The sequence below is a fragment of the Equus quagga genome, chromosome 12, assembly GCF_021613505.1.
Source record: "Equus quagga isolate Etosha38 chromosome 12, UCLA_HA_Equagga_1.0, whole genome shotgun sequence".
Classification (NCBI taxonomy): domain Eukaryota; kingdom Metazoa; phylum Chordata; class Mammalia; order Perissodactyla; family Equidae; genus Equus; species Equus quagga.
Window position 1 is genome coordinate 109,692,816 of NC_060278.1, and position 21,003 is coordinate 109,713,818.

At 54.7% G+C, this 21,003-nt stretch overlaps 1 protein-coding gene across 1 annotated transcript in view; it reads left to right on the forward strand.

The window, feature by feature from the left end:
- Positions 1-21,003, forward strand: part of CDH4 (cadherin 4) — a 594,249-nt gene that overhangs the window by 407,636 nt on the left and 165,610 nt on the right. Inside the window, exon 3 of the mRNA XM_046678081.1 lies at positions 10,017-10,246. Coding sequence (XP_046534037.1) covers positions 10,017-10,246 — 230 coding nt within the window. The remainder of the gene's footprint in view (positions 1-10,016; positions 10,247-21,003) is intronic.

Below are 21,003 nucleotides of genomic sequence, written 5' to 3' on the forward strand. Positions count from 1 at the left end.
GGAAAGAGGGATGGATGGATGGGTGGATGGGTGGATGGATGGATGGAAGGATGGAAGGATGGAAGGGTGGAAAGATGGAAAGAGGGAGGGAGGGATGGATGGATGGGTGGATGGGTGGATGGATGGATGGATGGATGGAAGGAAAGCGGGAAGAAGGGAGGCAGTCACTATTGGGTGAAGGTATCCACTCCTCAGCTCAGTCCCAGCTACAAGTTCACCTCTGGCTCATTTGATCTTTCTCAGCTCACCTAACAAGAAGAATAACAAAAAGGGATGTTTCATAACCACGGTGCAATTGTCTAGCCTGCCAGTCTCAGGGAGACACAGCCTACTGCCCCCGTAAATGTCAGCAGGCTGCTGCCGATAAGGAACGGATCCGCTTGTCGCTCACTCCCTGTTCCCAGCACACTGTCACCTCCGTTCTTCTCATGAGCGAGCAATTAAAAATGATGAGGGTAAGGGGTTACCATAAAGCCCCTAATGAGGGGGCTGCGTGTTTCCTTTCACGGGCTCACGATGCATTTTTGGCATCAGCTGGGATGAGCGTCTCTGCTGTGAGCCTACAAGATGTGTGAGGGGAGAAAATAAATTTTTAAGGAAGTTTTCTGCACCATCACGGAAAAACAAAGGAAGCGTTTCTCTGCTGTGCAGCCAACAGCCTGATTTTGCTGCTGCACTCGCTGAGTGTGGAGTCGGAATGATCTTCCGATTTCAGAACTGGCCAGAGCCGGGACCCCAAGCCACAGACTCCGGCGCTTGGAATGGAGAGTTTCCACATGCGAGGTTTGCACCAGCTACAAATTTTATGAACGCACAAAATTCTAAGGAAAATGTAATGGCGTAGGGCTTGCTGCATGCTTTGCATTTGGGGTGTCAATTAGCTAGATATTAAAAGCGCCCGGGGCCCCACGGAGCGTGGCGACGTTCATAATGCCTCCGGGCCCTGCATAGTGCGGCGATTCAATAAGGTTTGTGGGATTATTTGAATAAATGAAGGGATTCTAAAATATAATTTTCTTTCAGCAACTTCAGTTCGCTTATCAGTAAAACGAGGGGCTGGGGTGGATCGTTTCTATAGCACCTTCCAGTCGCGACATTCTGTGGGTTGGTGACACTCCTAGGAAATTCTAGAAGCCCCGTGTTTCTCTGTGCCATGTGGGTATCCCACACATAGACACACGCAGCACGCACATGTCTCTTTAGGCAGCTGTGCAAGTAGCTTCTAGAATTCCAGCTCAGACGCCACCCCCTTCCCGAGGCCTCCTGCATTCGTCTGGCCCTCCCTGAGCTCCTGCCCCTGGCTCAGGACCCTCGATTCTGCTCTTTGCGCCACACCTCGCGGGCTGGCTGCTGCGTCGAGGGCCCTTCTCCTCCAGGGTCAGCCTCTCCCTGCCACCTTCATTCCCGTGAGTGCCTGTCTGCACGCAGGACAGGAAAGGTGAGAGGCGGGGCCGACAAGGGAGAGGGCGGTCGTCGAGGTCCACGCGCCTCGGGCTGGTCCTGAGGCCTCTGGGGAGAGGCCGTCGGGGTGGACAATCCTGCCAGTTCTGGCAGGCTCTGCGAGGTCCTGGTCACGTGGCCTCAGGCCTGGGGGTTTTGGGGGGCAGGGAGCCGGGGTGGCTCTTCTCCCTGTCATCCCTGCAGCTAGGAGGTGGGGCTCAGGGGGGTCCCTAGAAACTGCTTTTTTTATTGAGGTAACATCAAGTACCATAAATTTCACCGTCGTAAAGCGAACAGTTCAGCGGCCTTTAGCGCATTCACAGTGCTGACCAACCCCTCCCAGTTCTGAAACTTTTCGTCGCCCCAGAGGAGACCTCGTACCCGTTTGCAGTCCCTCCCAGCCCCCGGCCACCCCGGTTGTGCATTCGGCAGCCCCTACCCTCCCCGTGGGCGTGGTCAACAGTGATGGTCACCAGGTGGCCTCACAGTCAGCAGGCAGCACCTGCAGGGGGATAAAGGAAGTGCCTGCAGGGACCACAGCCAAGCCCAGTGGCTCACCCATGGAGGCTCCCTCCAGGGCCCCAGGGCCAAGCGAGGGGCACTTGGTGGGGCAGGGGGTCCTGAGGTTCTGTGGGGACTGCGGCCTCATCCCCTTTCCCCCGCAAAGGCCTCCCTGCAGGGTCTCCCTGGTTAATGCAGCCTTGCTGGGTGGGTGGATGAATCTATTACTTAAAGGACCCTCTCCTACATTCCTCACTCTTGTTTTCCTCCTTTCTCCTTCTTTTCCTGGCTTTTAAATTTCTCGGTCCCAAGCAGATGCGTCTGAAGTGGGTGCAGGAGGCTTCTGTTTGGGGTCCTGGGATCCACTTTGTAGCTAAACGTTGAGCACGTGCCTCTGACATCCCAGCAGAGGACACTCCCTCAGTCACTCGGTTGTGTTTATGCAGGAAAAGGCTGTGACACTCTGCTAACATTGGCCCCAAAAAGAGGGTGTAGCAGAGATGTGGGGTGTGGCACCCCCTCAGGACACCCCGTCAGTCCCAGAGGCTGCTGGACCTTTCTGGGTGACCCGGGGCCCTTCCCTCGAGGCGGAGCGTTCCACTAATCCGGCACAGATTCCCAAGGGCAGGGGTCCCAGACCAGCAGGCTCGAGAGCCCTGGCGCCCTCGAGAAGCAGATCCCTCCGGGACCCGTGGGAACTGACAGGCCACCTCACTGGCCAAGGGTGTTCCTCTCATTTTGATCCTGGTCACTCACTCCCCAGCCACCCTGCTCCAGTCACACTAGCTTTCAGGCCCCAAAACCTGCGCTTCTCTGCCGCACGACCTTTGCACATGCTGTCCATGCAGCCTGGAATGTTCTCCCCTTCCCGAGCTCCCCGGAGCTCTCTCGTCCCTCAGATCTCAGTGGAAGCATCGAGTGTCATCCTCAGGAAGCCGCCAGCCCGCCCAGCCTGGGTGGGGCTCTCGCAGAACCAGGCTCCTTCCTCCTCCGCTGCCTCCCTCGGAAGCGTCACGGTTCTGATGTAATGATGGCTGTTTCTACTCCACGTGGCCTGGCTATGCTGACGATTGTATTCATAAATGTGAACGACTGAATGATGCTGCCCGCGTGAGCTCTGCGTGGGCAGTGACCTTTACCACAGGGCCAGGGGCCCTTTCACAGGGGAGCAAAGTCGATGTGAGTCCTGGGAGATGGGCCGACGCAGGGTGGAAACTCCATCAGTAACTCAAATAGGCCCTCCAAGTGGTCAGTGGCCAGGACACCAAGACGGCAAGCAGAGACTAACGTTTATACAGTGCGGAGGAGAACGGGCATCGGTGACAGGTGGCTGGCCAGGTGCATCCCTGCCCTTTGTGTGGACGAGCAGCGTCCCAGCCCGAGGGCAGAGGGCCGGGACTGATCAGCCTCTGGTTTGCTTTACCCACTTCCTGGCGGCAAGGAGTGGGAGAGAGGGGAGGCCACCGCCAAATGAGATCCAGAACGTGGTTGAATTTTCCGGTGCTCAGCTCCTCCCACGATGTCCAGCCAGAGGGGTTCCTGGGCATTCATTTTTTCTTGTGCTTCTCAAGTGGCCTTCAGACGGTCTGCTGCCGGCTCCGAGTGCTGAGCCTTCCCTCTGCGTTCAGTCACATTTCAGGAGCAGTGTGGACACGATGAGTGGAGCAGCTGACGTTCTTCTCTGGGCATCTTCTCGGAATAGAACACAGGCTTGAAAATTTAATCCATGCTGTCCGAAGGGGGAGGCCATGGTGTGTGGGCCGGGGCCTGCCCAGCTGCGGCGGCCCTGACTCCGAGAGCTGTTGATTCCGCATCCTGGGCTGGGGATGGGGAGCTGGGCCCCCATGGTGCCAGAGACAAGATCCAAGCAGGGTCAGAATCCCCACTGCTGGCTCACCCCACACATCCTGCAGGGCTCCCCATCCCCATCCCTGGGGACCCCCAACCTGGTCTGGGACCCCTTTGGGTGACCCTGTAGAAGACTAAATGGTTCAACCATCTGTCTTTTCCTCTCCCAGCCTCTGCCCAGCATGAGCCTCCTTTCTGTCTTTGCCAGCTAGATCCCCAGTGCCAGGCGCAGGGGGCCCACAGATGTTTGTGGGATGAATGACCTTGTGTGAACTTGGCCAAGTGCCTTTGCTCCCCTGGGCCCATCTCTCCTTCATTCAAATGGGCACGAGGCACACTGGCCAGAGTGTAAGACAAGCTGGCATTTACCCAAGCTCTGCCCTGTGACGCTCCTCGTCCTCATCATACACTTTGCTGTTACTCCCATGTCACGGAAACAGAGAGTGATGCTCAGAGAGGCCGCTGCTTGTCGAGTCACAGACCTGGGGTTCAACCCCCATCCTGAGGGGGGCCTGGGCCAGGGTGGTCATGGCTGCAGTGCACACCCTCCCCGTGGCGCACGCTGGCAAGGACAGCACCGTGACACCGACCATCAGTTGGTGCTGGTGGCACAGGGCACAGCCAGATGCTTACCTCCTCCACCTCCCCAGCCCCTCCTCAGTCCCCCTCCTCCGGCAGGTGGTGCTGAGTCTCTCCCAGGGCCCACCCACCGCCTCCCCCAGTGCTGGCTGCACAGGGCACCCCACCCCCACCAAGGGGACAGGGGCAGGGGGCTGTGACTGTGGGTGTTTAAACAACTGGATTTAATTTCTCTCAGGATTCCTTCTGTCTCTTGTCAAGTTTGTTTAATGGAAATAATTAGCAAACCGCAGAGACATGTGCAGCAGGTCGCGGCTGTGGGTAAGGAGCGCCAGGTGGGCCCGCATCACAGTCCAGAATTGGGGTGCCACCTGTTCTCCACACAGCGCTCCCGCAGTGGAGGCCGGGACCGTCCGTGCGTGTGTTTCCACACAGGCGACATCCCCGCAAAGTGACTTTCCTCCTCGCAGTTGGCGCTGGGGCCTCAGTCCCGGAGGAGCCTAAGCCATGCGCGTGCAGACATCCTGCCTCTGCTGTCGGGGGCCTGGGGAGGCCAGGGCCTGGGGAGGCCGCAGCCTCAGAGAGCAGGCACAGGGACCTCCAGGGTCCGGTGTCTGTCAGCAGCAGCAGAAGGTTCCCGCACGAGGACCTGGATGCGCCCATTCAGAGACGTCTGCGGGGTCTGCCTGCCGGGCTCATGGAGAACGAGCTGCCGCCAGGTGTGAAATGTCTCTGAGCCTCAGTTTCCTTATCTGCGAAGGGGACAATACACCAGCGCACGGTGCCTTCCCGTCGGAGCACGAGCAGGCAGTGCCCAGCAGAGCGCCCAGCACCCACAGACGGGGCACTTCCCAGGGTGTGAGCCTAGACTGCTGTGTAATCTGGATTTACATGGCAACAGGAGCTCCTCCGCACTCAGTGGTTTTATCCGATATGTGGACGGAAAAGTTTTCTAGTAATTCCCATAGGATTTTAACTTTCTCCTGAAGACTGAGAGAAATCAGCAGATCCAAAACAAATATGTTAAGGAAAATGTTAACCAAAATGTTACAATTGGGTGCTCACCTTCGTGGCCTGGGATGCTGGTGGCAGCAATCTTTGGTGGCTTTTTCCCATGGGGACGTTTTGCATTTAGCGGGGCCTCACTGGTCCTCACTGGTTCCTAAAGACCCTGCCGAGCTCAGGAAACAGTCCGTTCCCGCCGGTGCCAAGGGAGAGGGTGGCAGGGGTGGCGTGTGGCATTTCTGGGCTGAGCACAAAGCAACAGCAAGGCTCTTATTGATTGAAAACCCTGACGGTCCCTTCACCGCCCAGGGAGGGGCATCGTGCAGAAACTGGGGCTTGTTTCCCCCTGACTATGTGCCAGCACCATCCACAGCCCCGGGGCACAGCAGCCCTGCCCTCACGTGCTCAGCAGTCCGGGAGGCCACAGCCAAGAAACAGGAAAATCAGGAATTCTGGGAGGAAGCAAGTGAAGATGCCAGAATGGGGCGATACGGTGGGGAGGGCAGCGAGCGTGTGCTGGCTTGGCTCTGGGGGTCCAGCGGCTTTTCTCTGACGTCAGAGCCAAGTCCTGAGAGGTGGGTGGGAGCCAGCCCATCAGGAACCTGCAGGGTCCTGACCACACCTGCCGTCCAGGTGCGTTAGGTCCAAAGCTTGAGTTCTCCACATCTTGTCAGAAGCCAGTCTGGAAATGTGCCAAAGGTGAAGGGCGTCCTTGGACCCCTGTGCTGGGGCCTCTGCCAGCCCCGCACCCAGCAGCCGGCCTGGCCTGCACAGGAGCTCATGGGCATGCAACGGCCAGCAGCACTATAGCCGCGGAAGGAGGAGGACAGAGACCTGGGTGCTGTGGGCTGCATGGGGCTGGCTTTCCAGGACACTGAGGTGCCAGACTGGCCTGCCTGCTGGTGTCGCGCTGGACTCCAGGCCGCAGGGCTCCGCGTCTCCCTGCATCCCTCCCAGGAAAGCTCCATGTTTGTCAGGCGACCCCTTCCAGAAGGCAAGCCAAGTGACCAATGGCGAAGGCCAGGCTTTTCCATGTGCCGAGGGTCCCCAGGAGAAGGGGTGGCCTCTCCAAGACCCGCCGCAGCTGCCCAGCTCTGAGGAGCTGAGTGCCGTCTTTCTCCTCGGAACAGTCAATGGAGAACCTGTGGGCACGTACGGCTGCTCCCACCATCAGCCACGGGCAGGGCCGAGCCCGTTGCCAGAGCTGAAAGGAGCAGCCGGAGAGCCGGGAAGACCAGGGTCTCCTGGGCGGTCTGCAGAGAACAAGAGTCCAAGGGTCGTATCAGGGCTGAGCCGCTGGGCACCCTTGGGAGGGGCCAACTCAAGCTCTGAACTGGATGCACCAGCCAGCGCTGCCCGGAGTCCAGTGAGGCCATGGAGCCCGCAGAGCGGCAGGCGGCTCCCGGGAGCAGAGGCAGCACAGCCCTGGAAGATGCTGTGCGCAGCGTATGCGGAGAGCGTGCGGCTCTGCAGCTAGGGTCTGAGGTTCAGACTGCAGGCCACACTGGGGAGCAAGAAAGCAGAGAGAGGCCAGATGAAAACTGTGTGGCCAAACCCCATGCTGGTGTCCCCTCTGTGCACGGGACACGCCATGGATGCTAGCATCTGCACATACCCATGCATTTTCACCTCTGTCCTCCTGGGAGGCATTTAACCTACAGAAGTGGATGCAGACTCTGAAAGTAAAAAAGAATGCAACAGGAAGAAAGCAGGTGGAAGAGGAAACAAAGAGGGAAACTAGGATGGAATGTGCTGAGGTTCGTAAATGACTCAGCACTTTAGCTCCCTGCCACAGTATTGTCTCTGAGCTTCCTGGTAGCCAAAGTGAAAAGAGAAACCATCTTGGCACAACTTGCCAGGAAAAGACAAACTGGCTCCCGGAAGAGAGGAGTCATTCCTCTCCTAAGACCTCAGACGTTTTTCTCCCCCACCCCGTCCCCCAACCCCAAGTGCTCACTCACCATTTTTATGGCAAGGCAAAGTGTGACATTCTGAGGGTGTTTATGTGTTCAGCAATTTAAACGCACAGTTCACAGGGTTTCGAACAGGAGTGTTCGTTTATTCAGTGCTGGTGTTTTATGAATGCCCCTGGTGTCTCGGAAGAACAGACCTTATTGATCTTCCCTTTGAAAGAGAGGCCACAGCCCAGCAGCCCGGCAGCAGGCATTGCTCTGAATTTCCCTCCTTCTGGAAAACTGGTCCCCCAGCACTGGGGGTGCCCGAATGGCCCTCATCTTCCCACGGCCAAGTTTCAACTCCTGCTGCCTCGCTGATGAGGGCTCAGAATCTCAGACCTGAGTGGTGACCACCACCCCATTGGACTGAGCAGATCAGCCGGGTCGTGGTTACACTGAAGCTGATGGTGGAGTTTCCTCTTGTCACAAAGCCCGTTGCTTCCTCCCGGTTGGACGGGCTTGTGTCCGACATCGACGGGAAAGACGTTAACTGTCAGGGCACCATGAAGATCTCATGGGTGCCCACCTAGAGAAGCCCTCATGTCGCCCACAGGCCTGATTCCTGTCGGGCTGTGTGCCCCACAGTCACTTTGGCGGCACCATCTTTAATGTCCTTGAGGGTCCCTGTCGTCCACTGAGGACATCCGTCATCTGACAAGTCCCTGGTTCCTGTGGACCACACCCTGAGCATGCTGTCTGGGCGGCTGCCGTGCCGGTGACTTGTTCTTTTTTTTTTGGAGGAAGATTAGCCCTGAACTAACTACTGCCAGTCCTTCTCTTTTTGCTGAGGAAGACTGGCCCTGAGCTAACATCCATGCCCATCTTCCTCTACTTTATATGTGGGATGCCTGCCACAGCATGGCGTGCCAAGCCGTGTCATGTCTGCACCCGGGATCCGAACCGGTGAAACTCGGGTGGCTGAGAAGCGGAATGTGCGCACTTAAGCACTGCGCCGCCGGGCCGGCCCCAGTGACTTGTTCTTCTGAGAGCAGCATCATGCTTACCTCAGACGTCACCAAAGCTCGGTGCCTATTTTTTAAAAAATACAACGGCATCGCCTTTCGGTCCTGAGGAGATGCGGACCGTCCGCTGCGGTCCAGTTCCACAAGCGGTTAAAAATCTGCTTTTAGAGAACAATTGGGCTTATTTATGTATTTTGTGCTAATCTTCCGGCAATCACAGAACTGTCATTTTTATCTTTGTCAGTGACAATAGGATGTCAGAAATGATTGATCCGCTCAGTTCGTTGCTGATTTTAATTTGTTTACCGTTGGGGCGAGTGGTACTCTAAAAGCAGTTTGGAATTTTCCTGTCACTTGAAAAAATGTCATTATTCCCTCCTTGGGGGTGTTTCCGTGGAGCCACAGCCCTCGTGACCTTGGTTGCCCTCCTCCCCCGAGGACCCTGCCAGCACGGCTCTGGAGTCTGTAACACGTGCTCTCCAGCCAGACGGGGCCAAAATGCCTGGTTTGACCAAACTTAAAAGCATTTTTATATTAAACCCACAAGTGGGAGGTGCCGGTAACTAGGGAGACGTCTGAAGTGAAGTATTGGAGGTGAGGGAACATACATGTTATTTATTATTTCAAGGCAGGCAACAATAAAAGGTGAGCCCTGGGGGAAAACACTTTATCAAACGTAACAGTGAGGAGCTTTTTTTCAGTTGGTAGAATAAATAGTAATTAAATCATGTAAGCTGTGACAGTGAAATTGCTTAAAAAACCAGTCCTCCCACCGTAATTGCTGAGATACCCACATTTTTATAAATACGAGGTAACTTTATCCACCGTTTTTATCAGCAGAATGTGACACCGGCTGGTGGTGCCTCATAATTTACCACGGCGTTAGGCAGCCACTGCAGAAGCACGCGTATAAAAAAGGCACTAGCGTGGTCCCAGTGAATATGCGGCCTCCAGGATGTCCTTTCCTGCAGCCGAGTTACAAACGGCCGGGGCCATGGAGTCATTAGCAGGGCCCGGCGATTCGGTGCCTAATTAATGTTTGAGTAGCACAGCAGCATGCCCGCCCAGCAGTGTCAGCAGACTGTCCACCTCGAACTCCCTGTTTCCAATTCACCAAGAAAGCACTTTGCTGCCCCAAGATCCCTGCGGGTCCTGCTTCACGCCCAGCCCGCCCTGACGGAGAGTTTTCAGGTGTCAGGTTCATGTGGCTGAGGAACACAGTGGACCAGAGAAGGCAGCGGGTTCGAGTTCCACTCCAAATACCGCTTTCTCCCGCTCCTTCCACACTTAGCCTTCTTCGGGTGGAAACACAGATCCGTTGGGGGCTTTCAAGTGCATTGGCGGCAGAGGGTTGGCACAGGGCAAACCGGGGGAGCATCTTTCGGTGGAGAATACCCGCCGAGTCGCTAACGCCTCCAGCTCGAATTCAAAGGCAGCCGTGACAAGGGAGAGATGCGTCTGCAGAAATGGAGAAGGGCTGTGGTTTAGATATAATGAAAGTGCAGCCATTGCTTTTTTTATTATTATTTCCTTTTTCTAAGGCCTCTATGAATTCCCCAGGAGGGTGAGATAAAACACAACACCTGAAGGTCGAAAATCAGTTAAATCACTGTCTTCCTGGTGCTTGTTGGAGACTAGGAGCCGCTGCTGAGAAAGCAGCCGTGTGACTGCGCTGCCCCGCCTGTCTGCCGGTGGTCCTGACCCTTCTCCTCCTCTCCTCTTGCAGTCAAGTTCAGCAGCTGTTTGGGGACCAAGGGGACTCGGTATGAGACCAACAGCATGGACTTCAAAGTCGGGGCGGACGGAACGATCTTCGCTGCCCGGGAGCTGCGGGTCCCCTCTGAGCAGGTGGCGTTCACTGTGACCGCGTGGGACCGCCAGACGGCCGAGCGGTGGGACGCCGTGGTGCGGCTGCTGGTGGCCCAGACCTCCTCGTCCGTGCACTCTGGACACAAGGTAAGGTGTGACCGGACTCGGTGGGCTTGGTGAACGTCCTGCCTCCTTCTGGTCACCATAGCAGGGACTTCCTAAGGACGGGGCTGACAGCTCTGAGGGCTGTGCCGGCCGGAGAGGACCTCTGACCCTCCCAGCTTCCTGAGGCAGGGCTGCCTCACGGACAAAGGCACAGGGCCCCACTCCTGGTTTAAGGTACTGCCTCCAACTTCTTGACAGCCCTAATAATTTTGTGAAAAAGGGCCCCACATTTCCATTTCTCACTGGGCACCACAGGTTCTGTAGCATCTCCTGCCTGAGAGCTGAAGCCCACCAGCCGGGGGCTCCCCATGCCTGGAGGGATGAGAAAGAAAACGAAGGCCACGTGGCTGGCCATGGCAGGCAGCCAGAGTAGCTGGTGTAAGACTAATTCAGAGGGAGAGAGGGAGAGATGGGGAGAAAGGGAGGGATGGAGGGGCGAAGGAGAGAGACGGCGCCGGGGGTGGGGGGCGGGGGGAGAGCAGACTTCACACAGACACGAACCAGTCAGTGTTACCCAACCTCCCTGGCCCTCCCTCCAACTTCGTTTCTGACTGGCCGGTGTGACCAGTATCCATAGAATGGGGAGGGGTGAATTCGCCCTCCCCTGAGCCAGAGAGGTCTCTCATCTCTGCAGTGGCCAGCCGTCCAGGACCAGACTCCTCAGCCAACCCATGGTCACCCCCAAAGTCCTCAGGGTCAGGTCTCACGTGTCTGATGGGGAACAGACCCCGTTCCCCTCCTGCCACCCTATGTTTCGGCAGCTGCACTGGCCGTGGGCGTGGGGGCTGCCGGGCCAGCAGAGAAGTTGCAGGCCGGTTGGCCAGCATGACAGGTGCCAGCTGCTCACATCCACCTGCCAGAAGGGCCAGCCAGTGGAGAGGGAGGATCCCCTGCACCCCTCAGTTAGCAGGCGGCCTGGGGGACCATCAGCATTGTGATGGCACTCTGTGTGGTTCATCAGCGGATGAGAGCACACGGGTTCAAGCAGTGCCAGGCCGCCTGGGACAGCAGTCATGGTCCTCCCTCAGAAAAGGGCCCTGGGAAGTAAAGGGCTGGACCAAGCTGAACAGATTCCTTTCTACAGATTTTCTCAGAACCTCACACAACTAGCATGCCTTGTGCACCTCAGTGAGAGACAGTCTGCAAATTTCCCCAAACCTGTTGACCAAGGAACCCTCTTCACGGAACATCTTGCAAGGCAGGTGTTCCAAGGAACTCACTTTGGGAAAACAGGGACCTGTGTTTTGTTTCATCTTGTTTTTAAACAAGTAGATGCGTTTTAGGTTGGAAAAGAGAAAGTGGTGACTTGGGTGGATGGCCTTCCCTTCGGTGATGAGCTGACATCCCTGGAAGGACATCCTGAGTGGCCTCGTGGGTGTGTTGAACCAGGCGTCAAAACACGTTTCTGTCAGCAGTGCCCCCGAGATCATGAGCGGCACCTTGTGGATGCTGAAAAACCTAAGACACATGTGGTCTCCCTTCTTTCCTGAGTGACTGTTACGGGCCACACCCTGGGAGAGGGCAGGGAGCAGCCCTGGGGACACTGTCCCCATGGGGCCCTTCCCTCCACATGGTGGAGGGCCAGGGGAGCGGTGTTAGGTCTGCACCCCGGATCGCGATGCAGAAACCATCCCATCCGCCTTGTGAGCAGAGAGTCCGGCTCCTTACAGCCTGCGGAGGCTCAGATACAAGGCACTAATGGAAAAGGTAATGGCACCTTTTGTTAGGCATGTTAATGAAGTGATTTCTGATACAATTAACCCTGATCCTCATGGAAGGTGATTGCAATCAGTCCCCGGTACGTACACCCCTCCAGCCCCACTATGGGCTGGCCCAAGAAGCGCCCAGTCAGCAGAACAGGGGGCACAGATTGGTGTCCCAGGCTCAGACCTTCCTGGTGAGCCCGGTCGTCGGGTGATGGTGGGACCACACACCCAAGCGCGTGCAGATTGACTATGTAGGCGGCGGGCAGTGTCTTTGGCCCACCCGACCCCGTCCCTCACTGTACTTCATCCCCTTCGTTGCTGGTGGCTCCTGTTTCCTCTTCCTTCAAACCCCAAGTTCCCTTCCTGACTTTGAAGGACTTTGTAGGACCACTGAGGCCCTGCCCTAAATGGTGTCAACTCGCCTGACCCTCACATCTCTAGGGGTGGTCACACCTCCAGGAGGTGCTGTCCTGGTCCCCACTTTGCAGATGGGGGAGCTGAGGGGGGAGCTGCAGCCCCTTTGCTGCGTGGGAGAATCCCTGTTCTGGAAGTACTCTAAAGTAACTTTCTGGGTGTTACTGGGCCCACCATCGTCAAGGAGCTGGCTGCCCCCTGTTGTGGGTTCAAATCAAGGGTTTCCAATGTACTGGCTGATGTTCTGCGACAACTCACACAACCTCTCTGAGGTTTACTGCTCTGGAAAATGGCATAGTAATACCACCTGCATCCTGTCCTGGGTTGTCAAGAGTGTTATGTTATGTGAAGTTATGCGTGAAGGTCGTGCAAGTTGGAGGCTCTGCAAGAGCCCTGCTCCAAAGAGGTGAAAAATATCAGCCCTTGTTGCTGTCATCAGTGTGGTCCCAGCCCTCCTGGTCCTGTGCTCGTCATGGCAGCTGGCCCTAACCAGGGTATGCCTGAGGGGCAAGGAAGAGGGTCTGTGTGGGACACTGCATCACTTAGCTGACGGACCCTTACTTACAGAGACCATTACCAACCTTTGAATAACATCACTCTCCATAAACAGATTAAGGTAATGCCAGATTGCTGGTGTCCCCAGCCACCTGTCAGAAGAAATACAAATCTTCTCCAGTAGAAGATATCACACCAGGCCTCAAATTAGATCCATCTCCTTTTATACACAATGTCTAGAGCTCAACTGAAAGCGACTGGGCACTTAGGAGGGACAGACACTGAAAATAAAAATCAAGAGAAATAGTAAATAATAAAAGACCCACAGGAGCTCTAGGTAGTGGAATCATCAGACATAGATTTTATAATAACTTGTGTACTGTGTTTAAACATGTTAAATATAAGAATTTGACAGAGAATTGGAAGTTATAAAAAATTGGGCAATTTAGAACTGAAAAATAGAACAAGTTGAAATTAAGAACTCAGTGGATAGACATATCTGTAGATTAGACATCACTGAAGAGAGAATTAGGGAAGCAAAAAGTAGCGGAAGAACTATTCAGGCTATAGCATGAAAAGATATACAGAAAGAAAACAGAAGAAAGAGTAAGAGATATGGAGAAGCAGTGAGAAGTTCTAACATGCATATGTTTGCAATATGAGGGGGAGAGATAAAGTGGAGCAGAAGTAATATTTGAAAATATAGTAGCAGAAAATGTTCCAAAACTGATCACAGACATGCAGGCATAGATTCAAGAAGCTCTATGGACTCTAAGCAAGATAAATATAAAGAAAATTGCACTGAAGCACTGTCTTAGTCTGTTGAGGCTGCAATAAGAAAATGCCATAGACTAGGGGCTTATAAACCATGGAAACTTACTGCTCACAGTTCTGGAGGCTGAAAGTCTGAGATCAGAATGAAAGCACGGTTGAGATCAGTGGGGGCTCTCTTCCAGATTGCAGACTTCAGACTTCTCCTGTATCCTCACATGGCAGAAAGCAGAGAGAGCAAGCTCTCTGCTGACTCAAGATTAGCCAGAACGTTGCCCAAAGCCAGCAAGAGCTGCGTCCAGAACTGGGAAGAACCATGAAAGAAGGTGGAGAGAGAATGTCAGTAAAGGCCAGTCTCATTTGTAAATAGACAGAAAAAAAACTGTAAGCAAAGTATTAACAAACTTGAATGCATCCATGTTTACACAGGAAAATCATGACCAAATGGACTTGTTCCAAGAATGCAAGGTTGGTTTAATAGTTGAAGGTTAATCCATGTAATTCAATGCAGAGTAAAGGGTAAAAATCACATGATCATTTGCATAACAGTTGTTAAAATTTAACCTGCATTCAGGACAAAGATATTCAGCAAATTAGGAGAAGAAGGGACAGTTCTTAACTTCATAAAGGGCGTCTCAGAAAACCTACAGCAAAAGTCCAGTCTGCTGTTGGAATATTTACTGCCTTTCCTTGAGGTCAGAAGTAGGACAAGGATGTGTTTACATCACACGCCAGAGCTTCAAGCTGATGAGGTGAAGCAAGAAAAAGAAATCAGAATCAATAGAACTAACATTATTTGTGGCTTATGTGATTGTGAACACAGAAAATCTAGAAGAACTGGCAGATAACTTACTGCAATTAATGAGTGAGGTTAGCCAGAGTGCTGGATGTAAAAGCAGTGTGCTCCTGTGGACCAGAAATAGACAGCTAAAAGATGAAATCTGGACCAGATACCAATGACAATAGAATTAAAAAGGATCACGTAACTAGGAACAAACCAACAAAAACTTTACCAGACCCTTACGTGTTATTGAAAACAGTTAACAAAGACCTTTAAAAGTGGAGGGATCTGCCTGCTCATGATTTAGAAGGCTCATGCCAAGGTGATGCCAACTCTACCCAAAGGTTTCTATGGATTCAGCACAACCCCAACAAAACTCGCAGTGCATTCTTTTTTTGCTTGTTTATAGAAGAGTGAAGAGCAGACTTTATGTTTCTTAATGGAGCTGGAGAGGGCCAAGAACGACAAAAAGTTGGGAGGACTTGGTCGTTCAGACACCAAGACATTACTCAACGGCGGCAGTTTCTCGACCTCAGCACTAGTGGCGTTTGGGCCAGGTCATCCTCCATGGTGGGGCGCCCTGTGCACCAAAGGGTGTTGAACAGTGTCCCTGGGCCCCACCCCCCAGGCGCCAGCAGCACCCCCACCAACCCCCCAGGATGGTAACCAGCTTTGGTTAAAGCTCTCTCCAGTCATTGCCAAACGTTCTCTGGGGGCAAAAATGCCCCCATTTGAGAACCACTAAATAGAGAAATTAAAATGCTGTGGTTTGGGAGCAAAGAGGGTCAAACAAACTAATGGAACAGAATAGCAAGCCCAGGAAAAATATTTAATGTTTTTAAAAAATCATCTTCATGGAAGTATAACTTTCATAGAAGATTCACCCACTTCACACATAAGATTTGACCAACCTTGTCAAATGCGCATGGTGCAGACACTTGATGTTTTATTAGAGTGCCTCTGACCTCTACAGTCAGGTCAGCAAACTGCAGCCTGCTGGCCACGTCTGACCTGCCGCCTGTCTTTTGGTGGCCTGCAAGCTGAGAATGGGTTCTCTGTTTTTATTTATTTATTTATTTTATTTTATTTTGTTTTTTACGGTATGCTTTCTGGTGAGGAAGATTGGCCCTGAGCTGTCGTCTGTTGCCAATCTTCCTCTTTTGCTTTTTCTTTCTCCCCAAAGCCCCAGTGCATAGTTGTAGGTCATTCTAGTTCTTCTGTGTGGGATGCTGCCACAGCATAGCTTGACGAGCTGGGTGGAGATCCATACCCGGGATCCAAACCAGTGAACCCCGGGCCACCCAAGCAGAGCGCTCAAACTTAACCCCTCAGCCACAGGGCTGGGCCCAGGTTTCTCCATTTTTAAACGGTTGTCTAAGTACCTATGTTAATGTTCTCGGTTTCCCTTCTTGCCTGCAATGCCTAAAATATTTAACTGTCTGACCCTTTAACAAAAAGTTTGCCAAACTCTACTTAGAGTAACGGAGGAAGGGTGATCTTTTCAATAAGAGATGCTTGGCCACTGGGTCTTCCCTAAGGGAAACTGAACTGACCCCTAGCCCACACCCCTCCCCAATCAGTTCCGGATGGATTGCAAGTCTAAGCGTGCAAGACAAACCAGACGACGGAAGAGAATGTGGGGCAATGTTTCGGAAGCTTTCTTGTACATGACACCTGGAGCACGGGGTACACAGGAAATTTGCATCAGGTTGTCCACCTTTACGTAGCCATTCGAGGCTCTCAGTGTATTCTGGATGTGCGTCCTTTGTCAGTCGAGTGTTCAAAGATCCTCTCCCATGCTCTGGCTTATCTTTCCACTTTCTTGAATACGAATTATCTACCAAAGAGGAGAGTCTTGTGGTCCACCCACGTGAAGATGTGTCAACTTAGCAGGGCAATGCCGATGAAAGCCAAAAAACCTACCAGAATGGCTAAACTCACAAAGACTGATAGTACCAAATATTGAGGAGGATGTGGAGCAATTGGTGAAATTCAGATGGGGACACAGTGAGCAGGAGTTCTGTTGGCAGAAGGTTCTAGAAACACAAACGGCCTCCTTCGAAACAGCAGTATGCAGTGTTCAAAGTCCAGTAAGCTCTTACCAAAAGAAGCCTTGAAGCAAATCGCTTGAGGACCATCGGTTGGGGACCCCCTAATTTCCCGGTTCTGTAAATTTCATTTCTCTTATGTCGAAGTTTCTTCAAGGGCGGTCTCCCCTGTCCGTCATTTCAGTGACTCTCTGTGGAGCTGGGCAAAACTGACAGCTTTACAGTGAGGTGAACCGTGAAAACTTGGCAACCTTTCTCCTTCTTTTCCTTCCCTCTCTGCGCAACTATTAAAGGCGGTCTTTTTGTGGGCATTGCAAGCAGTGCTGGGGTCTGGAAGAACGTTTTTTTTTGTGCAGTCTTGCAGGAAAGCTGATAGCAATTCAATTAGAAAATGCAAATGAGGTCACATATTTCCCACAGGAGTGCTGAGCTGCCCCTGAGGAAGCAAAGCCGGCTCCGGCCTAACAGTAAATACTGAAGATAAAGTTCTCGCCCGGCTGTCATCTGACTTGAAAGTGGCAGTGGGACCTGTGGGGATAGTTTGTAAGAAGAAACTGTTGTTTATGAAACTAATATTGGGTCTTATGGCGCATCAGCATCTATGAGAGAGGCGCTCAGCCCAAAGCCCCCCGTAGTCAGACGGGGCCCAGAGGCTGACACGCGTTCATTCCTTGGGGTTTCTGCCTCCCCAGCGTATGGGCTGAACTGCGTCCCCCTGAAATCCGTGTGCTGAGATCCGAACCTACAGTGCCTCGGAATGGGACAGTGTTTGTCACTAGGGTTTCGCAGATATGATTAGTTAAGATGGAGGCTGTCGGTGGGCCTTAGACCAGTGTGACTGGTGGCCTCATAAAAAGGGGAAATTTGGACACAGACACACGCACAGGGGAGCTCTGTGTGAAGATGAAGACAGACATCGGGGTGATGCCACTACAAGCCAAGGAATGCCAGAGATCGCCGGCAAACCACCAGCATCCAGGAGAGAGGCCTGGGCAGAGCCTCCTTCATGGCCCTTGGAAGGAACCAACGCTGCCAACACCTCGATCTCGCACTTCTGACCTCTAGACCTGGGACAATAAATGTGTGCCATTCATTGCAGTGCAGCCCTCCAGTCTGTGGTGGCCCCAGGACACTCACTCCCAGGGGTGTGGCAGTGCCTTCCAGCAGAGATGGAGATTCAGGCCCTGTGGAATGCAGACACACCCTGTGCAGCCCCCAAAGGCGGCTGTGGGTCTGGAGCCGGGGATCCCGCCCAGCACTCCAGACGCCCTCAAGTCCTCTTCGTGCAGCCGCTCGGATCTCCAGGACCAGCAAGGAGAAAGAAGTCTTGCCAAGACCTCCATTCTTTAAGCCCCAAGGTCCATCAACCTCTCGTCCCCATGTCAGTCACCCCTCCATCCTCATGGTCTTCCCCTCATCCCCAAGTCCGTCACCCCTCCACCCCCAAGAGTGGCTGAGAGCCCATTATTGGTGTCATCATGGACTCCCGGGTTGGTTATAAGACGATGGGGTGGAGACTCCGTCTGAGAACCAATTCCTGCCTCCACCTGAGACAGGAGGCCCCCTGAGGGAATGCTGGCCGTGGGAGGAGAGTGCCCAAAGGGCTGGACCCTGACACCGTGGGTTCAGGAGTTTTAACTGAAGGGGGCTACATGGGGTGTCACCCCCTTTCCACGCGAGGTGTCACCTTGGGAAAGCAACCAGAAGGTCGTAGGTGGTGCCCGCACAGCAGAGTGCGTCTTCAGAAGGCAGCAACGGGCTTTTCCATCCTTTCCCAGAGATGACCTCAGAGCGACTGGGGACAGCAGCTCCCCCAAAACGGCTAGCCGTGTGGGTGGTGAGCTCGCAGACCCCGTCCAACGCCCCCGATGTCCTCGGGACGATGCTGGGCTGCTCCAATGAGCGTTGATCCCATCCATGCTCCGGCGAGTCCGGACGCCGCCGGCACCCACACGGGGCCTGCCTCAGGCGCAGACGGTCGCCGCCGGGCGGGAGAAACGTGTTAACATACAGTTAAGTGCCTTCCTCCACGTCAAAGATCGCCAAGTTGCCAGGCAGAAGCCCGTCCCTTTCCAGAGCCTGAGGCCACAATGCTGCGGGTCAGCCCCGCCCAGTGATGCGCAATCAATGTTAGATCTCAACAGGCAAGCCAAGTCCCCAAATTAACTGCAGCTTTTAACTCTGTGTGGGCGTGAGGGCACGAGGGGTTCTAATTGGTTTTGCATCTTTGCTTGCTTCCTCTTTCCACCTGACTTTTCCTCTCCCTCCAGCCGGCTGCCTGCTGCTCTGGAGTGGGCAGGATTACAGAGTGGACATAGTCGAACTGAGATGATGCTTCAGGCTGCAAAAGGCCTTGAAGGGGCGTCTGGGTCGCCCCTTCATTTTCTAGAGAAGCAGGGACCTGGGCATCTGCAGCTTGCCCAGACCCCACGCCGGGCTGAAAAGCCCCAGGGAGCACAGCATATGTCATCGGTCACTTTCCCCAGCCTGTCCCAGAGAAGGACGGGAGGACCTCGGTGTGGGCACTGCCCGAGGCACTGTCTCAAAGCCTCGGGTGGCTGGCTGCAGATCCCCGTGGCGGTGTGGAGAGCAGAAGGGAAGGAGAAGGAGGGGCCTCTGCAGGCAGGGAAGCTTCTGCGATGCTCCCTGGGGTGGGGCGGGGTGGAGAGGACCGGCTGCACACATTCTGTTTTGTCTCACTCCTGTTCACCAAGGAGCGTGACCACGAGTTTGGAAGTGAGTGGCGGGGCACCCTCTAGGACTCTGGGATCCCGCGAGTCAGAAAGACCCCAGGTGACTCCCTTGGTCCACGGAGTGAACGATGACTGAGACTTCACGGGTCCCCGCCGGACATGGCCCTGCGGCAGGCTTTGTTCTAGATGCGGGAGCAGCCCTGGGAGCATTCCGTGAGGGCGGCATCAGACAGGAGCACTGAGCTACAGCCAGCCCTCAGCACTGTCTGGAAGAGCTGCGCACGGGGTGGATTACGGGGGGTACCGAGCAGGGGGCAGGGCGGGGTAGAGGGCAGAGGCTGCTGCTCTGTCCAGCGGTCAGGAAGGTGACACCTGAGCTGAGACTGAAACGGGGTGCAGGCTGGTCCCGAGGCCAGGCAGCCCGTGGCTAGGTGTTCCCGTTTGCTTTCCGGGCGTGCTGGGCCCAGGGAGGGTTGGAGCAGAGGAGAGAGAGGACAAGCATCGGCCAGCACAGCGCCTGGTTTCTGCTCCATCCCGGGGGTGGCAGGGGCAGGGCGTGGGCACTCATCAGGGCTGGGTTTTGCTGAGTGGGATCCAGGCCCTGAGTGGCCGGGCCTCTGCTCCCCCTCCGGCCTCATGGGGACCACGACCTCCTCACTCGCTGAGCTCCACTCCCTGATCCAGGAGGTCCCGTACCCAGTACCCACCACCTCCTCTGGCCTCCTGGATCCTTCACAATACCTCCCCACTCTCAGCTTCTTGTTTTCCTGAAAAATAAAAGGGCAGAGGGCGCAAAGCCATCCCCCACCCCTCCATTCTACCCGCTTTGCCCTCATGTTCATAGCTGGGTGATGGTCCTGCCTCTTCTGCAGTATCCGGCCCAGCTTCTGCGAGGGGACACCCTCCAGCATTACCACCTGCTCCAATACCCACACCTCCAGAGCAAACCAAATGTGCAATATTAGTTCCAAAGGAGAAGCAGAAAAGAGAAACCCTCGCAGCCATCACCCCACATCCCTGCTCCCCTTTACAGGGTGTGGCTGAACCCACAGACCCTCTGCGCTCAGAACTCCTACGCGGCCCCTCTCCTGCCTCTCTCCCAGCCCCCGCCCATGCCTCGAAGGCCCCTGGCTACCTCCCTCCCACCCCAGGGCCTTGGCACGGGTTCCTTCTGTCCCTGTAGCCCCCACTGTGCCTTCAGATCCTGCTTGGTTGGCACGTCCTCCTTGGGGCAGCCTTCCTGAGCTCCCCGAGCCTCCGGTGCCTGGTCACTCCATCCCAGGCTTCGTCCCAGCTGTGGTTTATGTTCTCCTCCTGCTGGACCTGCACTCTGTGCACACACCCAGCCCCCGGCCCCTGGTCGCTCTCAGAGACAGTGGGAGACGTTCAGGCACTGCCCTCGAAGGTGGGGACTCTGATTGACAGCTAAGCTCCTGGGCGACTCTGTACAGGCGCCTTTCTCAGTGGGCCTTGATTTCCCCACCAGTGAGCCGAGCATCACTCACAAGGCCACCGAGGCCTCCTCCAGCCTGGGCTTCTCCATCCTTGGGTAACATCCCGTCACAGCCCATCTGAGTTTGGGTGTGGGGTGCGGGAGGGGTCAGCACTGGGGGACACGTCTCTGCATGCAGCTTCCTCATGGACCAAGTGAGCCGAGACCACCCGCCGCCTCCCCTCACACTGTGTGCGTGCTCGTGAGCTGTGGGGACGGCACAGATGTGTGTGCAATGCTGGGTGCATCCCTCACCTGCCCTCCACTGTTTCAGGTTTGAGCATCAAGTTAGTTCCACTCAGGTCCAGTAGCTCTTGATAGGGGCTGGTGTGCATGTGT